The 25538-nt window shown below is 41.9% G+C and overlaps 1 protein-coding gene across 1 annotated transcript; it reads right to left on the bottom strand.

Annotated features, from left to right (window-relative positions):
• Positions 1-1295: 1295 nt before the first annotated feature.
• PANX2 (pannexin 2) lies at positions 1296-25077 on the bottom strand (the record flags this gene model as incomplete). The annotated part of the gene is made up of 3 exons (XM_082013827.1): positions 1296-1657; positions 3523-4974; positions 24852-25077. 3 exons carry the CDS (start codon positions 25075-25077, stop codon positions 1296-1298), a joined length of 2040 nt encoding a protein of 679 aa, XP_081869953.1.
• Positions 25078-25538: the final 461 nt, after the last annotated feature.

The raw sequence follows: 25538 nt of genomic DNA, 5'->3' as shown, positions 1-25538 counted from the left end.
TTTTGCTGAGAATGGTTATTGCATGATACACTTTTAATAGATGTTTCAGTTATACTAGAGTTTTCTATTAAATCACACATACCATAGTTATAGGAAGATGGGCATGAAGATGTGCTTTGAGCCAAGGAAGGCAAATATTGAATCAGAGTGATAGCACATACTGCAGGATTCTTGTCTGCCAGCACTAGAGCCCAGATCCAGCAAAGCCATTCCAGTGTGTGCTTAGCTTTAGACACATGAGTCATCCCAGTGCCATCCATGGCCTTAAGTGTTTGCTGAATCAAGGACTAGCCAAGTCTGCAGACCTAAATTCATAGACTTCTTTAACTGTGTGTTATTTGAAAACAGTTTTGCTGGTTTCGTATTTTGTAAGATATTTTCTAACAACCTTCGTAAGATTTTTCTTATCAGTGAAGCACCCATGAAAGTTTCTAACCTGGTTCATAAATACACTATGAAAAAATAAGCAACTACAATGACTCCTCTACACATTTTGTTAAAATCAACACCTGGTTTGAAAAGTTATTAAAGTAATTTTTCCCATGGTAAAATATATTTAAAAAAATAAACTCTTCATTTCATCATCTTCCATCAAACATATAAGTGTGTTAAAGGGCGGGGCATACCTCAGGTATTTTCATTTATAAATGCAAGAGATCCAGTGTATCAATCTTTTTGCACTTAAATGCTGGTGGTAGTAAGGCCCTTTCAGCTAAGTCTCCATCAAGACCAACATTAGTGAGCTAAAGAAAGAAAGAAAGAAACAAAAATTTTGTTTGCATATAACTTTTTCATAATCCTGAACTGAAAAAAACAAATCCTCTCTGCTTAGAAAAAACCTCTTATTTAACTGCTGCCATTAAAAAAGTATACCTCACCTCCAAGTTGTTTTAATTTTAATCAGTGATTCTGAATGCAAAGGATTTAAACACTCACTAAAATTACTGTGGCATGCCATCAGACTCTTAATGTTCATAAATTGTGCTAATCCCCACTTAAATAGGAAAGCTATAGTTTAGAGCTAGAGCTAATGGTTGTCTTGGTGTTAAAGGTCTATTTCCACCAGATTTTCTAAAGGTCTATTTCCACCAGATTTTCTTTATTCTCTTTTGCAAATGACTGATGGCGCTCATGATGTGATCCTGAAAAACCGTTTGGTGTTATTACCAAAAGCTATAGTCTGTGTGAAAACTCTCCATGCTCATGCAGTGAATTGCATCGTTGGGGGGACCACGGTCCGCACTGCAGTGGTCATGGGCCTGGCCACGAGGGCGCAGCTGTGCAGCCTGGGGTCTTCAGTACTCCACCGAGCTCACGATTGCCATCGGTTCATCAAACGTTGCCAACCTTATCTGCTTCGGGGTAGGGATGGAGAGAATTTCCCCGGTGTCGGCTGGTGAGTGAATACCATTGTCTATGATGTTTGAAACTTCCTCCTCGTGATCCTCGTAGAGTGTGTTGATGTGCAGCAGTGGGTGGGCTGGGTTGCAGTTCAGTGCAGGCGTTGGCTCTGGCTTGACTTGGTTCAAAGTCATACTCGGTGCAGCAGCAGTTGTGGCTATATGGTTGTGGTTACATGTGACAAAAGCCCCAGCAGCAGGCACAGTTCTGCATGACTCAGATGAGTATAGGATCTCTTTTGCAGGATGAGGGGTGTCTAGAAGAAAACAAACCAGCTAGTTAAAAGACAGGTAGTCTTTCACCCGTCCGGTCCATACAGAGCAGTGTCCTGAGCCAATACAAGTCACTGGCAGTTTTGCCACTGATTTCAGTGGGAGCAGGAGTGGACCCAAAAATGAATTTTCTTGGGATCCTTTGGGAAATCCAACAGGACTGTTTCAAAACAACAGGGTTGTAAGCTCAGGGAAATAGGACAAACAACAAATGGATTTTGTAAATCTGGCTCTTTTTTACGCATGCTCATGCTTCCTTATGTGAATGGTATTTTCATAAAATGAACAAAAAACAACTGAAAAGTATCTTTTATTCTCCTCTACAGCCTGGCAGGTGTTTTATAAACATTATGATTTAATGTTTTGACAAACGTTATGAATGTTGAAATCCACAGGATGGAATACAAAAAGCACTGACATTTTCAATGGGAAAAAATAGTGGTTACACATTGTAAGCCACTTGTCTTTAGAAAGAAATCAGCAATTTGACATTAACTGATATCTCTTTCCAGAAATTATAAGTCTACCTTACCTGATGGACTGCAACGTAGGACTAACTCAAAAGCAAAGCTGAAAATTTTTAATGGGAATGGGGAGTAACAGAGCCCCAAAACTACAGTAATAATTTTTTGCCCTTAAAATATTCAAGTATTAATTTAGATGAAAGTAACTGAGACCAGAAAACCCCAGTAGTTTTGAGGAGTTGAAATCAGAGCAGGTGACTGGATAAGGAATGCTGTAGAATAGCTTACATGCACATTGGGGAGTTGGAGGGCTCTAAGGAGCATAAGGATTTGGAAGGGACAGAAACTTTTATACCTCAAATCACTTCTTTGCTGGGCAGTGGGGTGACGGTAGCTGTCAGTCTGTCGAAGCCCAGAGGGAGGTCTTAGCTTGTAATGAGATGAGAGCCATTGCTTTAAGTACGTACAAATCTTTCTGTAACTTCAACCGCATAGTGCTTCTTTCTTATGTCAGTAGCTTACAAAAGGAAACAAGATGATACCTATCTGTCTATCAGTTTATTTACTGATCTATCACTTTTCTTAGTGATCACATGTCTTTCTCCATCAGTCTAGCACCTAACAATTATTGATATATTTGAAACACTCCTTTGAGGTAAGAAAGGGACAGGATTTCCAAGACACACTGGGAACTGAGACATAGAAAGAGCATCTCCTGCAAGGCCACACAGGAGAGGAATGGCAGAATTCCTGAATCCTCGACCAGCACCTACACTTCAAACCATCCATCCTCTGGTCCACATGATACAAAGGGCAATTTAAAACATCTCTTGTGTGAAGAACAATATCAATGGTCTGAGTTGTGGATTCCTAAGTTACAAACACATGCCAACCCCTAAGAATTGGTAGTTAAAAAGAATTTTTTCTACAGGGGGCTTTAACTGCCATTAGCACAGTTTCTCACACACACTCCCAAAGAGCGGCTATTACTGGTCAGAGTACTGGCCATCTACCACGGCTGTTTCCACATGAAAATAAGGCCGGTTTGAAAAGTGCCAGGTGCTGGTAGAGCACAAAGGCCAAACCCTCATTTTCTTGGCAAGGCATGACATTTGTAATTGTGAAAATATGCTTACGTTTGAAAAATTACCTGCACCAACAGCCTGCAGGCTGTTTTGTGCCACTCTACCTGTAATAATGCTTATCCTCCATATACTGATAAAGAGAGAGAACCCCTATTTCTGAGGCCTGCAAGCCCTCAGATTATTAGCTATCCCAGAATCTAGCAAGGTAGGTCAAACAGTTCAGATAAGCTTTGAGTTTCTGAAGATCACTACGCAAGTTATGGTCTGTGGAGGTGGTACGGGCATTATGGCATACTGTACCTTTGAGAGAGGAGGTAACATGTACTACGACATTCTCTTCCTGGTTTAAAAATCCACCCTCTTGGCTTTTTGATGTAGGCATCGAGGGAATGGCTTGAATCTCTGGCTTGGGTTTTTTGCTACTAAGTATATACGGATGAACATCCAAGGAAAAGTGCCGTGTGTGTTTTTTTTCACTGCTTGTGCTTGAGATGGCGTTTGGCTCGGTTTTATGAGCAGATGATTGCTGTGAGGTTTTTGCAGTGGACTCTAACAAAGGAGCTATAAGGCTGTCTGTTGCTGTTTTTCTCCGCACAGGCTTCGGTTTTTCAGGTTTATGGTTTTCAACCTTCATAATGGCTAACTGTTCTTTGAATGGCTGAGGAAGGGGATTGGTAGTTGGGATCCATTTCATCTTCTTCCTTGGTCTCTTAATGATGAGCTGCTCATTAGCATCAATGTCTGCTGGATCAACGCTTGGGTCTATCGTTTGGATCCCTGAATCACGCATGGTTGGAGTGGCATCATGATTGGACTGGGCCAGTGCTGCAAGCAGCTGGCGTACCACATTGTCATACATCAGATCGCTTTCATTTGTAATAAAATCCAGACGGTTCAATGATTTTATGTGGTCCCGATTTTCATTACAAAACATGGCCAAAATATTGATATCACAAAACTGGGACTTCTGCCACTGTTTCTTGGTCTTTATTCCAACTTTGTTCAGTTTATCAAATATGAAGTTGGACTTGCGAAATATGAAGAGGTGAATTAAGTTGATGAGGATTATCAAGTTCATGAAGCAGAGGAGAACGATATCTACACCAGCAATTATCCGCTGGAGCTGGACAGATGGCAGTTTACAGTTCACTCTGATGTGCAATTTGGAGCTGCTCGTTTTGTCTGGAGGCTCTCCTAGTGCACATGTAAATTCATTTTGCTTCTGTGTAGCATAGTAGGTGGATAAGTATGTAATTGGTATGATGCTTAAAAAGATGATGAACAAATGTCTCGCAAGGTAAAGCTTAGCTAAGAAGTTACTTCGTCCTCTTCTTTCCAGGTATTTCTCAAACAAGTTCTGTTCAGGGCTTTTTTCCTTCTCTGCATTCTCAATGATTTCTCTCTTCTCTCTCTCGGTGATCCCCGGGCCTTTGGACTGAATCTGTTTCTCTATTTTTGGTGCCCGCCCTTCAGCTGCACGGTGGTAGCAGTTATCAATCTCCTGAAGCAAAAAATTAAGCTCTGAAGTCAGTCGCGTGGAGGCCAGAAATTCCCAGCCCAGAGCTGGAATGTACATTATCCCAGCAAAAGCCAGCAGTGCATAAGGTAGGAACTTATGCTCAAACAAGGAGGGCCAGTGGCTGGCATCAACTCCTGGCAAGGCATCTTTTAATTCTGTCCAACAATATCCTCTGGCATACAAGGCTTGATCGCGGGTGAAGTTGTGTGGTGTATAACAGTATATTGGCTCCTCTGTATAACAGAGAGAAAAGTCACTGCTGTGCATTTAACCTACAAAAGGAGCTCTGGAAAATAAACATTTCAAATTATATCAATTTTATTTTACTGTATCTTTACATGACCGTTAAGTCCTCCATGTGTATTAGACAGCTCAGCCTGCACACATCTTCACAAGCCCCCAGGCAAAACTATTTACCTGGAAGTTTTAGAATGAACCTGAGCTAGAAATGTCAGCAAGAAATACATATTTTGGTTTAACTGCCTCTCTGTGAGCAACATCCTAAACAACAGTGACCTAAGCCCTGTAAAGCTAAAAGACCTGAAAGCCACTATAGAGTAGCTGAGGATGTTATGTGCAAATACTGAAAGGCTCATTTAGGTGAAAGTTAAGGTTCATCCCAGCTAAATATTCTTCTAAACAGAAAAAAGTTAAACGTAGTTGAAGGCAATGTTTTTAATCCTTGTTAACAAAGTCTACTCATTGGATATGGTAGAAAAAATGGAAACTTAAAGACATACAAGTATTTAGTCAACTGTATCCCTCCCAGTTAACACTCTTGAATTAAAGTGTGACTGACCAGGACAGAATCTGGTGTGTTAACTGTATTTATCAGTATGAAAAGTTAATTCTACATTTGAAACTGTAACATTGTTTTTTACACAATGTGCAATTAAATGGTAGAACTTGCTGTCATAGAGTATTATGGAAGAAACAAATACTGTGGATCAAGAAAGCAATCAGACAAAGGATTGGAATAAAAAGTATAGCAAGGATTATTAAATACACAGATAATGATGCAATTTTTCTCTCAGAACATCTTTAAAGCCACAGGCTGCTGGAGGATGGAAGGAAGGAACACCATACGCTTGTCTATTTTAACATTCCTTCCTAAGCATTTGCTTTTTGCCATCATCAGAGACAGGATGTTGGGCTAAAAGGACTTTTTTCTTGACCCAGTAGATAAATTATATTCTTATACAATTACATTTTTCTAGCAATACATGAAAGTAAGATAGAAAAACTTGTGAAAGCTAGAATAGTATTAACTCCTCAAAGAACAATGACCATTATCAAAACACCCTCTTCAAAAGGGAAGACTGTATTTCATGTTTTGGCAGGTAGAATAAAGGGAATATATTTTACAGGGTTCTGGTATACCTTTAAAAAACTTCCTAAAATGAGACCCATAGGAAGAAGGCATGCTCTCTTGAATTGAGAATCACTCAAGAACACCAAGCTTACTCCAGTTCTGAACACAGACTACAATTCAGATCAAGAATAGCTCACTGGAAGAGAGTGGTGGTACTGTTCTCTTAATAATACAAATCATGAAGAGAAATAATGAAATATTATGTTGTTTGGCAACAATAAATAAAATATTAAAATTAATAGGCAGGCAAAAAGCCTTAATCCTTTTGGTTTAACAGAGGACTCCTTACTTGACCAATTATTTCTCATATGCAAGCAAATCAAAAGCATTTACTAGTTCTTTGGTAAAACGTCGAGGTGTAAACCTCTCCTGTGACCTACAGAAATCTACATGCTGAGGACTGCACAGGAATTGTTTTAAAAAGTGATTCAGTGAGGATTCTTTTCTAACAATGCAACCAATTTAAGCAGAAATCCTAGAATAAATGATGCTACCCAAGGCAGCATGTAAAGTGAGTAAGCCTGGCAAATTCTTTAAAATCACTTCTGAAGACTATTTTAAAATGATCTAACTTCAACCTCAGAGGAGAGCTTAAAGCCCTCTGATGTTACACAGCTTCCCATTTAGACTATTTTTGTGTATTTACAGCCATGGGTTACATGAAATATGCTCACCAACTCTCTTGTTTTCAGTAATTACATGTCCTCCCAACCTTACCCATGAGGGATGCATATAAAAAATTACATCTCCTACTATCAAAGAATTATTGTATGATTTCCCAGGAGACAAAGTAGATTCCTATGTGAAAATGTTCCCATGGGGGAAAAAAAGGCAAAGCAGCGTGGTGTGTTTCTCATAAGCAGAAGTATGTTGAATTGTGTGTCCCTAAGCTCAGTAGAACCTGACGATATGAAACCTAGTTTCCTGTGATATACATGGGTTCACTTCTCCTAGGTATCAGCACCACGAATACTTGGGAAGACAGCAACAAATACTCATACAAATCATCATAAGGATTATTTTTGGATTAATGTATCAGCTACTACTGCCAAATAAAATGTGAACAGTTCTCTTCAGTTCTCTTCACCGAGACACGAAAAGCTAAGGTGACTTCTGCGAAAATTGTATCTATACAACAACAATCAAATATATATTTATAAATAAAAGAGCAAACAAATCAAAATGTCTTAACTTTTACATTTATGTTGGACAGATCACTTACAGACTAACTCTGCATGCTGTTGCCACTGCTTCAGTGAAAAAAGTCTGAAGAGCTTCATGGCTCCGGTTTGGACTGAACAGCTTCATTAGAGGCTACTTCAAAAATGGGGCTGCCCAGCCCAGTAAGGAAAGCAAATGTCATTTTACGGGAATTTGTTTGCTTTTCTTCTGTTATTCCCATTGCCTGCTAAGTTGTCAGATCTCTCTCACTAATAAATTTGGGATAGCTGAACATGGTGTTTCATTCTTATTCAATGTTTTGTTATTTATTGATGCTAGTCTAATATTTTCTTTGCATATTTGTTAAAATGACATGACTTTCATTATATGCCATGTAAATCCCAAGACCCTTCAGATGAAACTCTATCCTCAGTGAAGTCAATGGGATTTCATATAACTGATTGAAGTGGGATGGTATCTTCTAATACGTTTGAGCCATCCTCAACTGCTGGTGAATGCCACTAATTTCAGTAAAGTTACTCCACAGGGGAATTTAGCTTAACCTTCTCAGCCCAGGACTTCACTCACATCAGTTCGTTCACCTAGAAAACAGTTCAGACAATGGAGAAGAGAGGAAGACTCTTCCAGACAATGATTCAAAGCAAAAGACTAATTTAGCTATCACCTGGAGGAACCTGTCTCTCTTCATTCACAAGAGGCTGCCAAGCAAGATTGCCACTAGGTTTGAGTGAGCTTTTGTGAACACTGCTTCTTAGGTGATGCCAGCATTTTGCCTTGCATTTAACCTGGCATTTAACACCATGAAGGTGTTTGATCCCATCATAGTAGAGTATGGGCCTGTTTCTCCCCTATTGCAACTTGTGTCAATCAGGAATAAATGAAGAAGAAAAGCACCATGTCAATAACTAATCTTGTTCGTTATGAAAGACAGCAGTAACATATAGCTGGATCTCAACATGCAGATCTGATGAGGACGGGGGAGTAAAAAGTTGTTCTCACACACACAGCTTGCTCTAGCTGCGAGGGCCCTACTTAACACACAGTTTCAAGAAGGCACAGCAGATGTATTGTTTAAGTTTACAATGTTCTCCTGATAGATAAATAGCATTAAAAAAAGGTTGTAACAGTATGAAAATCATAGCTCTGACATTGGATCATGCAATATTAAAAAATTGCTTTTAACTTTATATTCGTATAGAAAATTTCTACTGCTATTCTTATTTCACCCTGAAAATCCTCAAGCAGTTTAAGAAATTTGTCATATAACCACTCCAGACACCATGAAATGCAGCTTTTTCCCAAGTCTGCCCAGTTTAATTGCATATGGCATAACCATTCTGTTGTGTAACAAAAGACAATAGAATAGGATGCTGTAAGGAAAATTTTTTAAAAGCTTAGGGGACATGATTACAGCTGAGCAGATTGATCGTCTTCTCAATGTTGTCTAGGCTTAAGCCCATAAATATAATCTATCCCTCAACTCTCCTTCATAGCTACATTCTTGTGAGCCCAGGAGAAAGAAACTCCTACCAAAAAACAATTGAGAACTAGGTCATAATCTCTGAAACAGTCTTTTGACAGTTCCAAACAATAATGAAAAAGTGGCCCAGGGTTGACATGTATCTGTGATTTGCACACATGTGCATCCATATCAAAGGCAAAAAAACCTGTAAGATAACTAACCTGCCATCGTTATTGGTGCTGGAATACTAAATTCAATTTCTCTGCATTAAATGTGATGGGCTTACTGCAAGATTTTTAGTTCTGATGCTCAGAGTAAAATCTCAGTAAGTTTGAAGTCTAGAGGTCTGCCCTTAGGTCCACCGACACAAATGTGTTAACTACATGCCAGAATACGAAGATCAACACAGTTTCAGAAAAAAATCACTATGAATACCTAAGAACAAATCCCGTCTTCAGTAATACTTACCTACATTCCCAGGAAATGTTCCTTCTGAATAATTTTTAAGAGACCAAGCAACCCTGTGCTAATGCTGTGCAGAAATAATTACTACATTGGAAAAAAAGTCCTTGTTGTTCATATATTATAAAATATATTACACTTTATTTTATACCTACTTGAGTATGAAAATGCATACTAGGAAGCTTAGCTTCCCTTTTTTTGATACTACTGGATGATCACAGGAGCACTACATCAGATGTTTTCAACAGCTGTACATAAATACATTTTATCCTGCTCACTGTGCACATAAGTAGCTTCTAGAAGTCCACAAAATTAGACTCATGGATAGGGTATGAGAGACATCTCACTATAGTTTTTGGACATGCAAAGAAGATTAAAATATCTATGCAGAATTACTTAGTTGTGTAATGTAATTGATTGGGTTATGCCACTTGAAAAATTAAAATCCAAAAAATTAAAATCCCTTGACAGTGAAGTTTTTTCAAACGGTCCATTCTGTACCATCTCATCCCATCAGTTTAAGTACTACTTAAATGGAGAAAAGTGACTTGCAGGAATTATTGTGGTACAAAGGACATGCTTCAGGGGAATCAGAGTACCTGTTTGTGAAAAGATAGCCGAGGTAGGGAGAGGGATGAAGCTCAAAAAAGAGTTTACAGAAGCTCAAAAAAGAGTTTACAAAGAACCTAAACAGTATGGAAAGAAGGAGTGAAGGCAAAGTATGGAAGCTATGAGCTGCCGAGTCTACTGCTTGTTAGTTAAGGCTCCAAGAACTGCTTGTGGGCTTCCTGCAGGCACAGGCTTTACTCCTGTTGCTCTCAATCCAAGGTCAGCCACGTCGTTTCCCCGACAGAATCACAGAATCACACAGAATCACAGAATCATTAAGGTTGGAAAAGACCTTTAAGATCATCAAGCCCAACCATCAACCCAACACCACCATGCCCACTAAACCATGTCCTGAAGCACCACATCTACACTTTTTTTTAATACTTCCAGTGATGGTGACTCCACCACCTCCCTGCGCAGTTACCCACTCTCTCAGTAAAGAATTTTTTCCTAATATCCAGTCTAAACCTCCCCTGGCGAAACTTGAGGCCATTTCCTCTCATCCTGACAATAGGTACCTGGGAGAAGAGACCAACACCCACCTCACCACAACCCCCTTTCAGGTAGTTGTAGAGGGCGATAAGGTCTCCCCTCAGCCTCCTCTTCTCCAGATTAAGCAACCTCAGTTCTCTCAGCCGCTCCTCATAAGACTTGTGCTCCAGCCCCCTCACCAGCTTCGTTGCCCTTCTCTGGACACACTCCAGCACCTCAATGTCCTTCTTGTAGTGAGGGGCCCAAAACTGAACACAGGATTCAAGGTGTGGCCTCACCAGTGCCGAGTACAGAGACACAATCACTTCCCTACTCCTGCTGGCCACACTATTTCTGATACAGGCCAGGATGCTGTTGGCCGCCTTGGCCACCTGGGCACACTGCCGGCTCATATTCAGCCGGCTGTCAGCCAGCATCCCCAGGTTCTTTTCCACTGGGCAGCTCTCCAGACACTCTTCCCCAAGCCTGTAGCGTTGCATGGGGTTGTTGTGACCCAAGTGCAGGAACCCGGCACTTGGCCTTATTAAACCTAATACGATTGTCCTCAGCCCATGGATCCAGCCTGTCCAGATCCCTCTGCAGAGCCCTCCTACCCTCCAGCAGATCAACACTCCCACCCGACTTGGTGTGGTCTGCAAACTTACAGAGGGAGCACTAAATGCCCTCATCAAGGTCATCAATAAAGATATTAAACAGCACTGGCCACAAAACTGAGCCCTGGGGAACACCGCTAGTGACCAGCCACCAACTGGGTTTAACTCCTTTCACCACAACCTCCATATACTTCAGCATATGTTCAACTGCCCTCTTCAAGAGGCTCTGATTTAAAGACTGTTTGTGGGGCTGCCAAGTGCTAGGCACGAAAATATGTTAGATAAATAAATCCTGCTTAATTTCACGCAGGAGACACAATGCTGTAAGTTCTGAAATTCCTCAAGCAAGGGGGTGGGGTGCTGAGGTTTGGGGTTGGAACCTTGTGAAACTTCCCCCTGCAAAATGAACCTCTGATCTGGAAATAGTGTTACCAATGGAAAAATCTGGTAACTGCTGTTCTAGACCATTCCCTGAAGTTATACCCCAAGGCAGAATGCTGGAAGGAACATTGAAAGTTACCGAGTCCCACAACGCACTCAAAGCAGGCTCAAAACACAGTTCAGACCAGCTTCATTTGGCCTTTGTCAGTCTGAAAACCTCCAAAGATGGAGACCACATAAGCTGCCTGTGCAACCTGCTCAAATGTTTGATTGTCCTCAAGGTGAACTTTTTTTTAAAAGTCATTTCCAGCAAGACATGGACTTTAGGCCAAGTGCAGGGTCCTGCACCTGGGTCGGGGCAACCCCCAGTATCAATACAGGCTGGGAGGTAAGAGGATTGAGAGCAGCCATTCCGAGAAGGACTTGAGGGTACTGGTGAATGAAAAGCTGGACATGAGCCAGCAATGTGCGCTCGCAGCCCAGAAGGCCAACCGTCTCCTGGGCTGCATCCAAAGAAGTGTGGCTAGCAGGTCGAGGGACGTGGTTCTGCCCCTCTGCTCTGCTCTGGTGGGACCCCATCTGGGGTCCTTCATCCAGCTCTGGAGCCCTCAGCACGGTAACGACATGTACCTGTTGGAGTGGGTCCAGAGGAGGGACACAAAAATGATCCGAGGGATGGAACACCTCTCCTATGAGGACAGGCTGAGAGAGCTGGGGTTGATCAGCTTGGAGAAGAGAAGACTCTGGGGAAAACTCATTGCAGCCTTCCAGTACTTAAAGGGGGCCTGTAAGAAAGATGGGGACAGACTTTTTAGCAGGGCCTGTTATGACAGAACAAAGGGTAATGGTTTTAAGCTAAAAGAGGGCAGATTCAGACCAGGTATACGGAAAACATTTTTCACAGTGAGGGTGGTGAACCACTGGCACAGGTCGGCCAGAGAGATGGCAGATGCCCCATCCCTGGAAACATTTAAGGTCAGGTTGGATGGGGGCTCTGAGCAACCTGATCGAGTTGAAGATGTCCCTGCTCATTGCAGGGTGGCTGCACTAGATGACCTCTAAACATCCCTTCCAAACCAAATGATTCTATGATTCTATGATTCTAAGAATGGTTGATTCACGCAGGAGTGATTTTTTTTCACTTTTGAGAAATGGCCATTTCCAAGAATGAATACAACTGCCAGTTGCACTAGGAGCACATTAGGTAAAATATGGCTGGAAGGCTATCACTGCAATACAAGTGGCTAGAGCTCAGGCCTCAGTACTGCATCTCAATCAAAGGAAGAAATATCAACAGCGCACTTCACCAAGGATGCTCTGTGGGTGTGTACCTGTGTGTGTGCGCGCATGCGTGCGCACGTATACATATTTGCCTATCTATAAAAAAAGCCTTGCAAAACATGTGAGCTGGTGTATGGTATGCAGAAATGACACTACCAAGAAGACATGGTGAAGCTGGTAGACATGTATCACTCTCCCTTACCTCTACAAAATTAAGTTTTTAAGAGTCTTCTGGGAAAGTGAGTTAATTGCATCTAACACAAACATTCACTTGCCCCTTCAAAATAAAGATTACAATGCCAATCTCTTAGTATTCAACACTGTAAAAAATTAGACCTGCTCCTAGAAAGACTTCAGTGACTTCATGCATTAGGCAGTTCCTTTGAAGCCAATGGGATTACTCACAGTGCATAAAATTTGGCATGTGCATCTCTCTTTGAAGAACTGATGCTGTAGGTGGCTAAATTTCAAGCTTCCAAAATATTATTATGAGCAAAAGTTATTTAAATAAATATGGACAACACATTTACAGTGTTTTTGGTAGACAATAAAAAGTAGGAAAGGAAAATATTAGTAATAAACAGTATATGCCCCTATGTAAAAGGGCAAATGACTTTTCACACCTACAGTATTCCCAGTCAAATAAAGTATATTCACCCAAAGCATAATATGAACCATAATAATAAATTGTATGTGTCTCCTGTGACTTCCAGCTTTTTGAATTTACTCTGGAAAAATAAATCACACCTCATTAACTTCCATCTGAATTACATGATTTCAGCATTCTAGTGCAATAATTCAGTAATGCAGAAGGAACAGCACAATTTTCTAACAGTAGACAGAGAAAAAGAAAAAGAGGAATCCAGTTTTCAGAAAACATAATTAAAAAATGAAAAAAGATGAAAATTCTTGTGCTTGCTACACCAAGACAAAGGTAAGTATGCCTCTCGTGCAAAAAATTCTTCGAAGTAAATATTCAGCCTGACCACCATGGCCCTACATCGGGTATAGGCAGCAGAAGTGGTGCTGAGATGCTGCCAAACAGGCTGGATCTCCCAGCTTCTGGACAAGAGCCTAAACCCTCATGCTGGAGGCCCAAGGTAAGTATCAGGTAAGTATATTGGTACGGACACTTAGTGAGTTAAATATACTACAGACCCACCCTGAGCCTAGTGCTTCCTAGCAATTGGTTTCCGGCCCTCTTGAAGAGGGCTGCTAAATCATCCTCATGCTGGTGCCCAACCTGCCGATGAAGAAAAGCTGGCATCCCAGTCAAGTTCTCCGAAGCACTCCTTGTACAGTCCTCTCCACTTGACTCTAAGGAGAAATTCAGTGTTTACGTAGAATCTCTGAATCTCCCTGCCCATCAGATGCAAGAACACAAGTTTCTAACAGCCAAGATAAATGAGAAATTCCCTAAATTCAGCAATAAATGCCAGTATTTGACAAGGGTAGTCCCTACCATACTGCCCTCCTTACATTGTGTCACATACGTGTAAGCAATCAGACATACATGCCTCATTCATCTTGGGTACTAAAAGGACAGCACAAGAAAGCAGGTAGCAAACTGTTTATTTTGAGAAACAGAAATAATTTATTTAGTAGGTTTTCAGCAAGTTTTAAACGGAAAAGAAGAAATGTCCTGAATCCTCTTCTCTCTGGAAAAAAAGAAGAAAAAACATTCATGTTACTGAGCTTGAAAATGTAGTCTGAGGAAGTATAACATTATCTAAACAGTATACAGGTTTTCCATCTCAGTCACAGAGTCCACAAGGAATATGTAACTCTACTTGAATGTGATTTTAACAAATACTGGCTAATACCCAAATTAATTCACAGCCAAAGGAAAAAGTCCCTTAATTTAAGTGGTTATTGCAACTACTTTATTTAAAGGGTATTTAAAGGTTAGAAATTAGTACAGGATGAGGATGGATTCCTGAAATTACTTTTGTGTACCAACTGTAGTCATACAGTCCTATTTAACTCACTGAGTTTACTCATATGAATAAGAAAAGAGAACATTCATCAAACTAAGCCTTAACTTAACAAGCTAATTATTAAGAATTATTACTTTTATCAAAACAAAAAGACAATACCTTTACCTTTCTTAGGGAATATTCTTTCCAAATCTGAATATAGGTTCCATGCCCATGAAGTCTTCCTAAGGTACAAATTTCTCCATGATCAACAAGGTAAGGTATAGCCTTTTTTGCCCACTCTCTGAAACCACTTGTCCTGTTTAAGAAAAAAATCTTGAAAAGAAAGTCCCTAAAGAAATGAGACAGAAAACCAGTGCTGCTAGTAAGTTTTACTGGCCCATACTCCACAAGGATTAGTCGTAATGGGTGAGATGTAGAAAAGCAGTTTCAATGACTGGTAGGTAATGGGTTCCCCACAGGGGAAACAGCAATGTAAGGGCAGCAGCAGGTGTCCCCATATTTACAACTTGGGTCTTTTTTCCTTGCAGGACTGCTGCTTGAACTGCATGTATTTTCGATCTGCAGAATCAATAAATTAGTAATGCACTTTCCTAGTGTGAATATAAATTTATAGGACTATATTCCTTGTATCAAGTAAACATTGGCTCTTCTAAAATTAGCTGGTATGCTGAAGTTCACTTACCAGCAATCTGAGGCTTAAAGACTTATAATGCCTGGCCAGGTTATTCAGGAGAGAAAGATACCTACTCCTACTTGGTTGATACGCTGAAGTCTGTTGGAGAAGGTTATTCCAGAAATGGCAAGTGTTATGGAGAAGGTGCAGAAACACCTACATGAAATCCCTTAGGCTGCTCCTATAGAGGAATGTTTCCTCAATAATGAGCTCCCATCCACCATGCAACAGCCATGCAGTATGGTGGTAACATTATTGGAAAAAGAGTTTATTTATAGTGACTGTACTGTTAAACATCCCTAGAAGCATTTCTTCCTATGCTGGAGAGAGCTCTGTGAGAAAACAGAAAACACCTGGAAGGAAATGGCAACGTTTCTATTTGCACCTAGAGGTATGTTTCTGTATTGTAATGTTGCTTTGTATTATGTTAAGATTTGAGGGAACATTAGTTCTGAATTTAAAAGAATGTATTCATCAAAATATAATAAATGAAATTCAGCCATGCATATAGTCCTACAAAAGAGATCTGAATATTTACTTACAAATTCAGCCCTTACATGAGGAGGTGAGTGGAATTTTGGTTATGTACAGATCATCTGCATAAGAGAAGAAGTAATGTGTGAAAATAAAGTGTTTTAATGTTTTACAAAGATCAGAAAAATATTGTTTGGGCAACTCAAAAATTCCCCTCTAGAGATGGAACCTCAAAACAACTACACAAGCACCCAGACACTATGATAATGCGGACCAGCGTCATAGCTAAAGCAAACTGCAAGAACATGTAAATGCCAAAGTGAAATGAATGATGAAAACCCAGCGGAACTGATGATACATAGACAAGGGTGGCTTCTTAATTCAAGGGCCAAGTGCAAAATACAAACACAGGAAGCAACAGGAAACAGCAGGTTTGTTCTAGTGTATTATTGTTATTTAATGATTAGAAATGGACAAGATGGCTTGTATTAAGTACCTCTTGGAATAAAAACAGCAGCCAGAAAACTTCATTTTCTTCATTGAAAAAGAAGAAAAACAACAATAGTTAGCTCATTAGGTAATGACGTTATTTTAATAACATAGTATTTTGGAGGCAGAGATGGCCGGTCTACTGCTTTTTGGAAAACTGCTTCCTCCACATGTAGAGAAATTGTGTTTTGTAAAGTATCCAAACTGTTCTGGTCTATCATGACAGAGACAGGAGAATCAGCCTCCCCAGGGCTCCCAGGGGCTCTGCCAGTTCCAGTGTGGAGGTCTCCTGCTCTCCTAAACAGGTCATGGATCCCACAGAAGATAAGGCACCTCAGTCTCCAAATGCTGAAATAATTACTTCAACATATAACTAAAATGTTCCAGAAATAGTCACTGAGCTCTTAAGCTGCAAAAAACGCACCAGGCATCTCAGCACCTGGCTGCATCGCTGCTCTGGTAACTCAGAATCTGCACGACAGGCATGGTGCCAGTGAAGAAAAGCAGACAAATCCCCCAAACCTTGCTTTATTTCCCAGTTCAAATGCAAGAGTGCAATACAGGCCTGGGATAAAATCCCTGATGATGGAAATATCTGCACTGATTTCAGTGTTTTTCCTAGAATAAATCCCGTACCATGAGAAACAAAGGGAAATTCTACAAGAATCATGCCCATCTACTGCAAAATTATTCAGCTTTTGTAAATAAATGGGTATACCTACTGATGGTGCTCACTGCAGTAATTTTTAATGCTGACAGAACCCAAGGAACTCAGGGATGATGCAGATTCTTCTTGAAGAGTTTTACAGTTCTAAGACACAGTACAAGCTTAGATTTTTTCTAGATCATGGACACATAATTTCTATCAGTTTAGGAGGAAAAAAGCTTCAAAATACTTCAGGGTAGCTTTGAAAAACAGTCTTGACCTTACTCTTGTTTATTGACAAGGTTTCTTCTTGACTAGGATGAATTAATTAAGTAGCCCTTAAACAAAAACATTTTTGACCATCTGTTCAAATTGTTGGAAGTTTTCTGAAAGCACGTACTAAGCTAAATCTCATCCACATTTTGGACCTCTTCACATACGTGACACTTGGGAAGATGAAGGATTTAATAGTGCAAACAGGCTCATTAAATTTCATATGAAAAAGATGATGTATAAGTGTCAATGAAGTTTGAGAAATGGAATTTATGACAGAAAAATATCTGTAGCTGCTAGGAACTGCAGTGGAATGATGACATGTACGGCTCATGCATTTCCTCAAGATTACCTTTCTGTTTAACATTCAACCGTGTAACTGCAAATCTTTAAATGACCAAAACTCACGGAAAGCCAGCTCGCATATCTTGTGCATACCTCATGTTTGTGTGTGTGTGTGAATTGCTCTTACCCTTCAGGAAAAATTCCATCAGCAGTGCAAACGGCCAGCGACTGAACTGCAGCCAGTCTGTGGTTGCTTGTACTACTTCAGTTCTTTTTAAAAAATACATTATTAGAAAGCACTTAAACACAAGTGGTACTGAGACACTCCTTAAATGCTCTTATCAATCACAGCTAATAATAACTCAGAATCAATTTATGCACTGGTGTCGTCATGTACATAAAACAATCTGGCCCTGTACTCTTAGCACTAGCAATAATCACTTGGAAAAATGTCATCTTCACTTCCTTACTGTAAGTGCAATTAAAGAGAAAAAAATGGAAAAGAAGCTCAAAAGCCATCTAATACATGTCACGTAAGTGAGCATGTGTAAGTATGCTGCTCACAACTTGAAACAGAAATACAAATTAGAAAAGTTGACCAAAAATACAAAATAAAACTCCATCTTATAATAGAGAAATCTTCAACATATACTATTTCATACTGTAGGGTGAAATGCATAAAAAGACACTGAACTCACGCATATACTGTACTACACAGTGAAGTAAGCATTGCTTATGCAAAATGATTACAAATCAGAAAACATAAAAACTTGAACTGACCCTTCAGTCATTTAACTTACTGTCTCCTTCCATTACTTCCTCATGAGAATTTTCTAGCAGAAGGGTGGTAGAGGGCTGAGCTACGTAACTGCTAAGAGACATAGAAATACAGTATTTATGAGCAACTTTTTGGTATTTTGTAGGCACTCTTTTATAAACCTAGCAAGAAAATCAATGCTAAAGCTTGGCTTTTGACTAAAATATAAAAATCAGCTGGATGACTGTTTTGCTGTATTTTAATAAAGTATTGGTAATTAACAGCTTCTAAGGGAAAAGCAAACATGACTGCAATACAGAAAGAATAATTCACTGTGAATAGAAAGCATGAGGCACTATACAAGAGGGATATGACCTAGTAATCCCTGTAATTGACCACATCATGTTGAAAGCTTGGAAACGAAAATATTTCAATATCGTGAAGATAACACATAACAGAAACAGCAATGTCTTCTCATTTGGGGCCCACCACTCTCTGCTCCCTTGCACAGAGAACCTGCCAAAGACACTACTGATAGCGTTGCTTCTGAACACAGCACAACACTGAACTGGAGTATTTAATCCACTTAGTAAAAACGTTAAACGATACAAACAAACAAAGCAGCACGTCATGAAAGCCAAGTAGTATCCCTTCATCTATTGGACTGTAGAACAGTGTCTTAGAAGTTCAGCAAATGCCATCTGATGTTTCACTACAAAAGGCTGCCAGTATCGTTGTTGCCGTTCACGGAGGACAGAATACAGCACTTGCTGGTGAAGACCAGTATTAAGTACACAACAGCATCCTTACTCACGGCTGTGGTCTGTGTGTACTAGTTCCATGGCAAAAACAGGGAGAGTAGAGGAAAGGATGGAACACCACATGGAACACCAAACAGACTCACTTCAAACTGATAATGAATGTTGCAGTCTAACAATACTATGCATTCTGTGCATTTTAGAAAGGAAGTGAAAATGGAAAGGAGGAGTATTAAAGGACCAATCCCTTTTAATCTAGATCCATACATCCCCAGACTAACCATGCCGTGATAGGAGATATTGAAGCATCATAACTGAAAACTGCTGAACATTGACACAGGCTGTAGATGAACTAGGACTACATATCTTAGAGCCTTACCTACTAATATCTAATTAAAGTTTGGTGTTTTACCATTTTTTCACTAAATATTAGTCTAAGGCTAGTTTGCTTTGACATGAAAACACTTCAAATGCTTTCTTTAAAAATAAATGGACAGGTAAATAAATAAATAAAAAGAACACCAAACCCTTTATTGTGGGAAAGAGAACAAATCAGCAGGCTCCAACACAGATAAAATGGAAGGACAAAAGTGACAACCTATAGTTACAGGCTTACAGTTTGCTTTTCCACCAGCCAGTACCTGGTATAGTCACTTATTCCTGCACTGGGACAGTGCAGTACTACCAAATCTGAACTCTCCATTCAAATTGGTTCCATTTTAGTTTAGTTTGCACAGGAATAACTAACTGTTCAAGCTGCTAGGGAATGAAAGTCAGGCTTCTGGATTTTCAGGTATGAGAAATCAAACCTCTCACAAGTCAAATACAAGCATGGACCATTGCAAAGCACTGCATATACATTTGCATGAGTGCTCCAGCAGATACCTAAGAATATATAGGGTATAATGGGGGTCATGTCACTGTTCTGACAGAAATTCAATCACATTAGTATTCATATTCAAATAAAAAAATTAATTTCTATCTCTAAAGCAGTAATTTCCAAACAAAAACAGAGCAAACTGAAGTTCCCTTGGGACTACCAACTGCATGCATTGTTATTCACAGCAAGAACATTGCTATGGGAGAGGTTTCCTTTAGCCTTTGCTGCCTTCTTGTAGGCACCTTCACCAGGGCAGAGCACCCTGTGACTCCACAAAACCAATTCCACTTAAATACAGATCCATCCACTGGGTAAGAGAAATACACCTCCAAAATTTTCCTTATTATCTTCAAGGTCAACATACATTGGCCCCTAAATACATGATATCCTGGTTTTATATGAAGTCTGTCCATGGGTGAGTTTTAGAAAGGGAAACAATAGTCATCGTGGGTACTGGTGTGGTCTTTCTTTGTGTGCAGTCGCTGACTGTTGCTCCTAAATGACTTTACGATGATCTCATGCCCAGTGTGAATACGACATATGGATTTATTTTAATTAACCTTCTAGGGGTGTCCTTTCTGGAATCATACTGGTTTGCTTGAAAAGCATTAAAGGAGAATCGGGAGACTCAGAAATTATGTCAGAGGTTAGCTGAGTGACTTCTGTTTCTCTTGTGAAAGAAAGTTTAGGAAGTGCAAAGAAAGGCTGTATGCATTTCTCTGCAGAGAGGCCAGTGTAAGAATTGCATCTTACTTCAGCCATCAGAGTGAAGTCCTGTCCCCATTGAAATCAGCAGTCAAACTCTTACTGACTCCTTCACATCCAGAACTTAACTCTCAGGAGCACATCCTAGCAGTGTGTATGACCTACGCCTTCCCTCTGCAGAGAGCTCAATTTCACCCAAAATGCATTGCCATCTAGTAGTGAAGTTTGAAAACAAAATTTTATCTCCCAATAAATCTTGGTTATGTTACAAATTCATTTATAGGTCAAAAGCGAACCAAGGATGACAGCCCATTATTTTTACAATGAGTCATACTGTAAGGATACTGTAAGCATCCTGGGCTTCATCCAAAGCAGCGTGGCCAGCAGGTCGAGGGAGGTGATTCTGCCCCTTTGCTCCGCTCTGGTGAGACCCCATCTGGAGTCTTGCATCCAGCTCTGGAGCCCTCAGCACAGCAAAGACATTGAACCTGTCAGAGCAGGTCCAGAGGAGGGACACAAAAATGATCAGAGGGATGGAACACCTCTCCTACGAGGACAGGCTGAAAGAGTTGGGGTTGTTCAGCCTGGAGAAGAGAAGGCTCTGGGGAGACCTTATTGCAGCCTTCCAGTACTTAAAGGGGGCTTATAAGAAAGATGGGGACAGACTTTTGAGTAGGGCCTGTTGCGATAGGACAAGGGGTAATGGTTTTTAATTAAAAGAGGGCAGATTCAGACTAGACCTAAGGAAGACATTTTTCACAATGAGGGTGGTGAAACACTGGGACAGGTCGCCCAAGGAAGTTGTGGATGCCCCATCCCTGGAAGTGTTGGACTTCCAGGGACTTCAAGGCCAGGTTAGACAGAGATCTGAGCAGCCTAGACTAGTGGAAGATGCTCCTGCCCATGGCAGGGGGAGTGGATCAGTTGACCTTCAAAGGTCCCTTCCAACCCAAATCATTCTATGATTCTATGATACATGTGATAGAAGAAAAGCCCAATACCTAATGTAAAGCCTTTTGCAACACATTAAGTTCAGCTGGAATGTGATTTATTCAGAAAATCAGCACAGTATCTTGCTGAACAATTAGGTCTTGCCTTTTATGCTACTTTAGTACACAGAAATTTGTGATCTCATTTCTCAAAAGTGATGTAAAGATCAGAACACTCCAATATGAGGACAAAAAAAATCACTTGCATGAATAGTAAATGCATTAACCTAAACAACAACTTTGCCCAAGGCCCTAAAACAACATAATTAACAAAATAACTTTATCTTCACCCACAGGCAAACTACAGTATACAATATAATATATTACAGACATAACGATTTTTAAGGTTGTTAATTATCATCTTTTAAATAAACAACACACTCTTTCTTTGCTCTGTGTTGTGGGGCTGAACTCTGCTTTCACACATGCTTCACGGCAGCCTCTGGCCCAGAAGGCTTAGCACCCCCCTGGGACACCCAGGCTTCCTGGGACGGGGTGCCTTCTTCACCCCCCAGCGCAGGACGCTCATGCTTCTCGGCCGAGCAGCTTCCACTGCACTTCCACTGGACCATACAGTTGTTCTAGACTACGCTTTAAGCTACGCTTGATCCCACACACATAAACTCAAAGGTAGATCAAAGATGCACATAGGCTTTTATCTCCTTTATGAACTAATCATGCAGACTCTTCCAATTCAGAGCAAAATGTTTTGCGAGAAACCACTGCTTTTTGATCACTACACTTTTATGTCTCAAGTGCACACACCACTGTTTCGAGAACTTCACTAACACTGATTAAATAAGATGGGATAGTCCCCAGAAAAGGGGGTTGTTGTCAGTTTAGCGACATGGTAGTAGCTTTCAATGGCTTGCACTGGATGTCATTAACAGAAGAAGGAATAATGGTAAGTGTCAGTTTTTATTTCCTATTCTGAAGCAGTAACTGATGCACACAAGGGCCCAAAGCAAAGTTTGGGAAGGTACTATGATACTCACAACCAAAGGGGCAGCAGGAACCTTGTTCAATTTTGTCAGCAAAGTTTGCACTTTTCATACCTATTATTTAAATTGCACACAGGGAGCAGTACCCAAAGCAAGCAAACAAATATAGATTTTTTTAAAGATCAATGGCAGTGCATGGGTGAAACATAACACAAACTGCAGAATCAGGAATAAGCACGTATCCAGCTGGACTATTGTTATTACCACCGTCAGTGTCTCTGGACAAGCTTCACTTAGTAAAGAAGTCTGAGTACATACTGTTTTGGTAACAGAGTAACACCTGACTCAGGTCACACTAAAATTAATAGGAATTTTTCTCTTGACCTCTGTGGACATTAAAACTGAGCTCTTCACTCCAAAAATGAATCTATTTTAGTTTCATCAGACCCTTACAGTGTTTGTATGGCATTCCCTTGTATCTTTAATTTTTTTTCTTTTTCCTATATTATTTTTCCAACTGCAGACCATCTGAACAAACACGTGACATCATACTAATGTTGTCCCACATTTTTCCAAAGACATAAGGGTGTTTTCTGCATTGCCTTGTAAGCTTTGCCCTGGCAGGACACGACAGGTTACTGCCCTGTATCTTACTGGGTCAAATGAGCATACACGGCCCAAGTAGACATGAATGCTACCGCTTTTGGTACTTCTGAAAAACAAATTTGGAACACAACCATCACCCTGGAGAATAGTCTTCCACAGCATAAAATAAATTCACATGCAGAAATTCAGTAGACCCCCCTCTCTTCCACATACCTGTGTGGACCACAGTTTAGACTTGCAGAGGGACACCCACTATATTAAACCCAGTCTCTTAGACTTGAGGCTTTCTGCAATCTGCAGTCTTGGAGGGTTTGTTCCTATAGAACAAGTTACTGCTGTCTGCACCAGCAGTGAGTCATCAAAGGACTTCTGCTGGGAAACTTGCACAATGTAAAGGAACACACATGAAGGGGCATGACCTTTCCTGCACCCAAGGTTATATTTAGGCATGCTAAGGTTCAAACCTGTACATCTCAAACAGTATGAAAGCACTTATATAGGTATGCAGTCTCACGAGGTTCTGTAGGATTGCCTTCTTACTGGTTTACTTCTCTATAAACCAAATAGAGGAAGGGATCCCCAAACTTTTGCATTCTACAGAGGATCACCAAAAGTGACCTTGAATCCTGTCTTTCAGTTGCTATGAAGATGTTTACAAAGCTTAGCATGCCCTGAAAATATGCTTTCTCTGAGATACCTCCAGATGACCATCCAAAAAAATAAGGCTCTTATCACTAACTGTGGCTGAAGATCTTGAGCTATATAACTGTATGTTTAAAAATTAGGGTAGATTGAAAAAGTTTTAACTATAATTATGAAAAATCTCAAGACTCCATTTGCAAGCAGTTGTTCTTCCAGGTAATTTAACTTTACCTCATAATGAAAGCAAGTATTAAGGATATGTAAGCATTGGAAGTCAATCCCAAAGCACTGTGCAAAGCAAAAACCTGATTTTGGTATGCTCAGACTGACTGAATACAGCCAATTACCACTAACCTCACAAGCTACAGACTGCTGGGTCAGTCCTGCACATTAAAGCGCTAATAACTTCGCATGGATCATCAGTATAGAGCTTCAGGGGACCTTAAAAGCAGTCATGCACTGGCAGCTACACTCATCAAGCCTATACTTCAGAAAGTAAACCAATGTTTACACACGTACTAAGGGCCGAACGATGTTGTGGCAGTTTACTGGGTCAGTAATTTTCAAGGCTCATCAAAACTTGACCTTCCTAGACTGGAAGGTCTCCGTGCTGGCGGTGATGGGCAATCAAACCAGGCTTTTTAAATTGCTACCGGCCCTACTGCAAGATGTAGGCTTTCAACAGAAGCAGATATTGGCGATTTCCACTATCACGATATGGCAAAGCGCGGTGGGCATGTGCCTCCATGTATTCTATCAGTCTCCATGCAAGCACCTGCCTCTCCCTAGCAGGCCGGTCACACGCTCATGTTGTAGGCGCCTGAATTAACGTCAGGCCAAACGCTTGAAGTCAGCCCGGGTCCGGCTCAGGATCTGCCCGGGATCCACCTCTGGCAGCGCAACACCGCACCCCGCTTCACCCACACCGGCTCCCGGCCGCTGCGGGGCCGCGGACACCCCCCCGCGCCGCCGCTGCCTGCAGGCCGGAGACTCGGAGCCGCTCGGGTCCCGGCCGGGGTCGCCCCGCCACTGGCGGGGGAAGGCGCTGCCCCGCCCGACAAGGCGACGGGCAGCAGCTGCCCTCTCAGCGCCGGCGGCCTCAGGGCGCGGCCGCCGCCCGCCAAGGCGCGAAGGCGAGGGGCGGCGGCCGCCCCTCAGCGCCGGCGGCCCCGCCCGCCCCGCCCCGCCCGCCCGCCGGGGGCGTCCCGCCGCCCTTACCGGCGAAGTTCTTGGTGAAGACGAGGGTGACGAGGAGGATAGGGATGAGGACGGTGCCGATGGTGACCACGCGGTCGAAGGGCAGCTCCAGCTTCAGCTGGAGGAGCAGAGCCGCCAGCGCGCCCGCCTTGTCATCCTGCTGCCCCGGCAGGATGAGCTCCTTCAGCTTCTCGCCCGCCAGCAGCGCGGTGGCCATGTCGGGGTGGTTATCGATGATGTGTTGCATAAGCGGCGGCGGCGGGCGGCCTCACGCCGCCGGGCCTCCCCGGGGGCGGGCGGCGCGCTGCGGCGGGGCTGGCTGCGGGCGGCGCCCGCCCGGCCTGCGGGGACAACACCGACAGCGGTAACGGCGGGGCCGCGGGCCGGGCTCCTCCGCCGCAGCGGCACCACGTTTGGGCCGGCGGGACGCTGCCCCCGCGGGGCCTTGCCTCTGCCCCTGGCCTCCCCTGCCGCAGCTCCCCCGCCGAGAGCCCCACGCGGGCACCCCCCGCCCACCCCCGCAGCCCTGGGGAGAGCGGGGCGAGCGGGCCGGAGTAACGAGGCGGCCGGGCCACCGCAGGGCCAGCGGCGGTGCAGCGGCCGCCGTGCCCCGCAAGGCGGCCTCCCCTCCCCAGAGCCGTGCCGAGAAATGTCACGAGAGGCGGGCAAGGAAGGGAGCTGGCCGGTGACAGCTGTGCAGTTAAACGC

Source organism: Phaethon aethereus, assembly GCF_964289735.1.
Source record: "Phaethon aethereus genome assembly, chromosome: 1".
NCBI classification, from domain to species: Eukaryota; Metazoa; Chordata; class Aves; order Phaethontiformes; family Phaethontidae; genus Phaethon; species Phaethon aethereus.
This window is presented reverse-complemented; position numbering and strand designations above follow the sequence as displayed.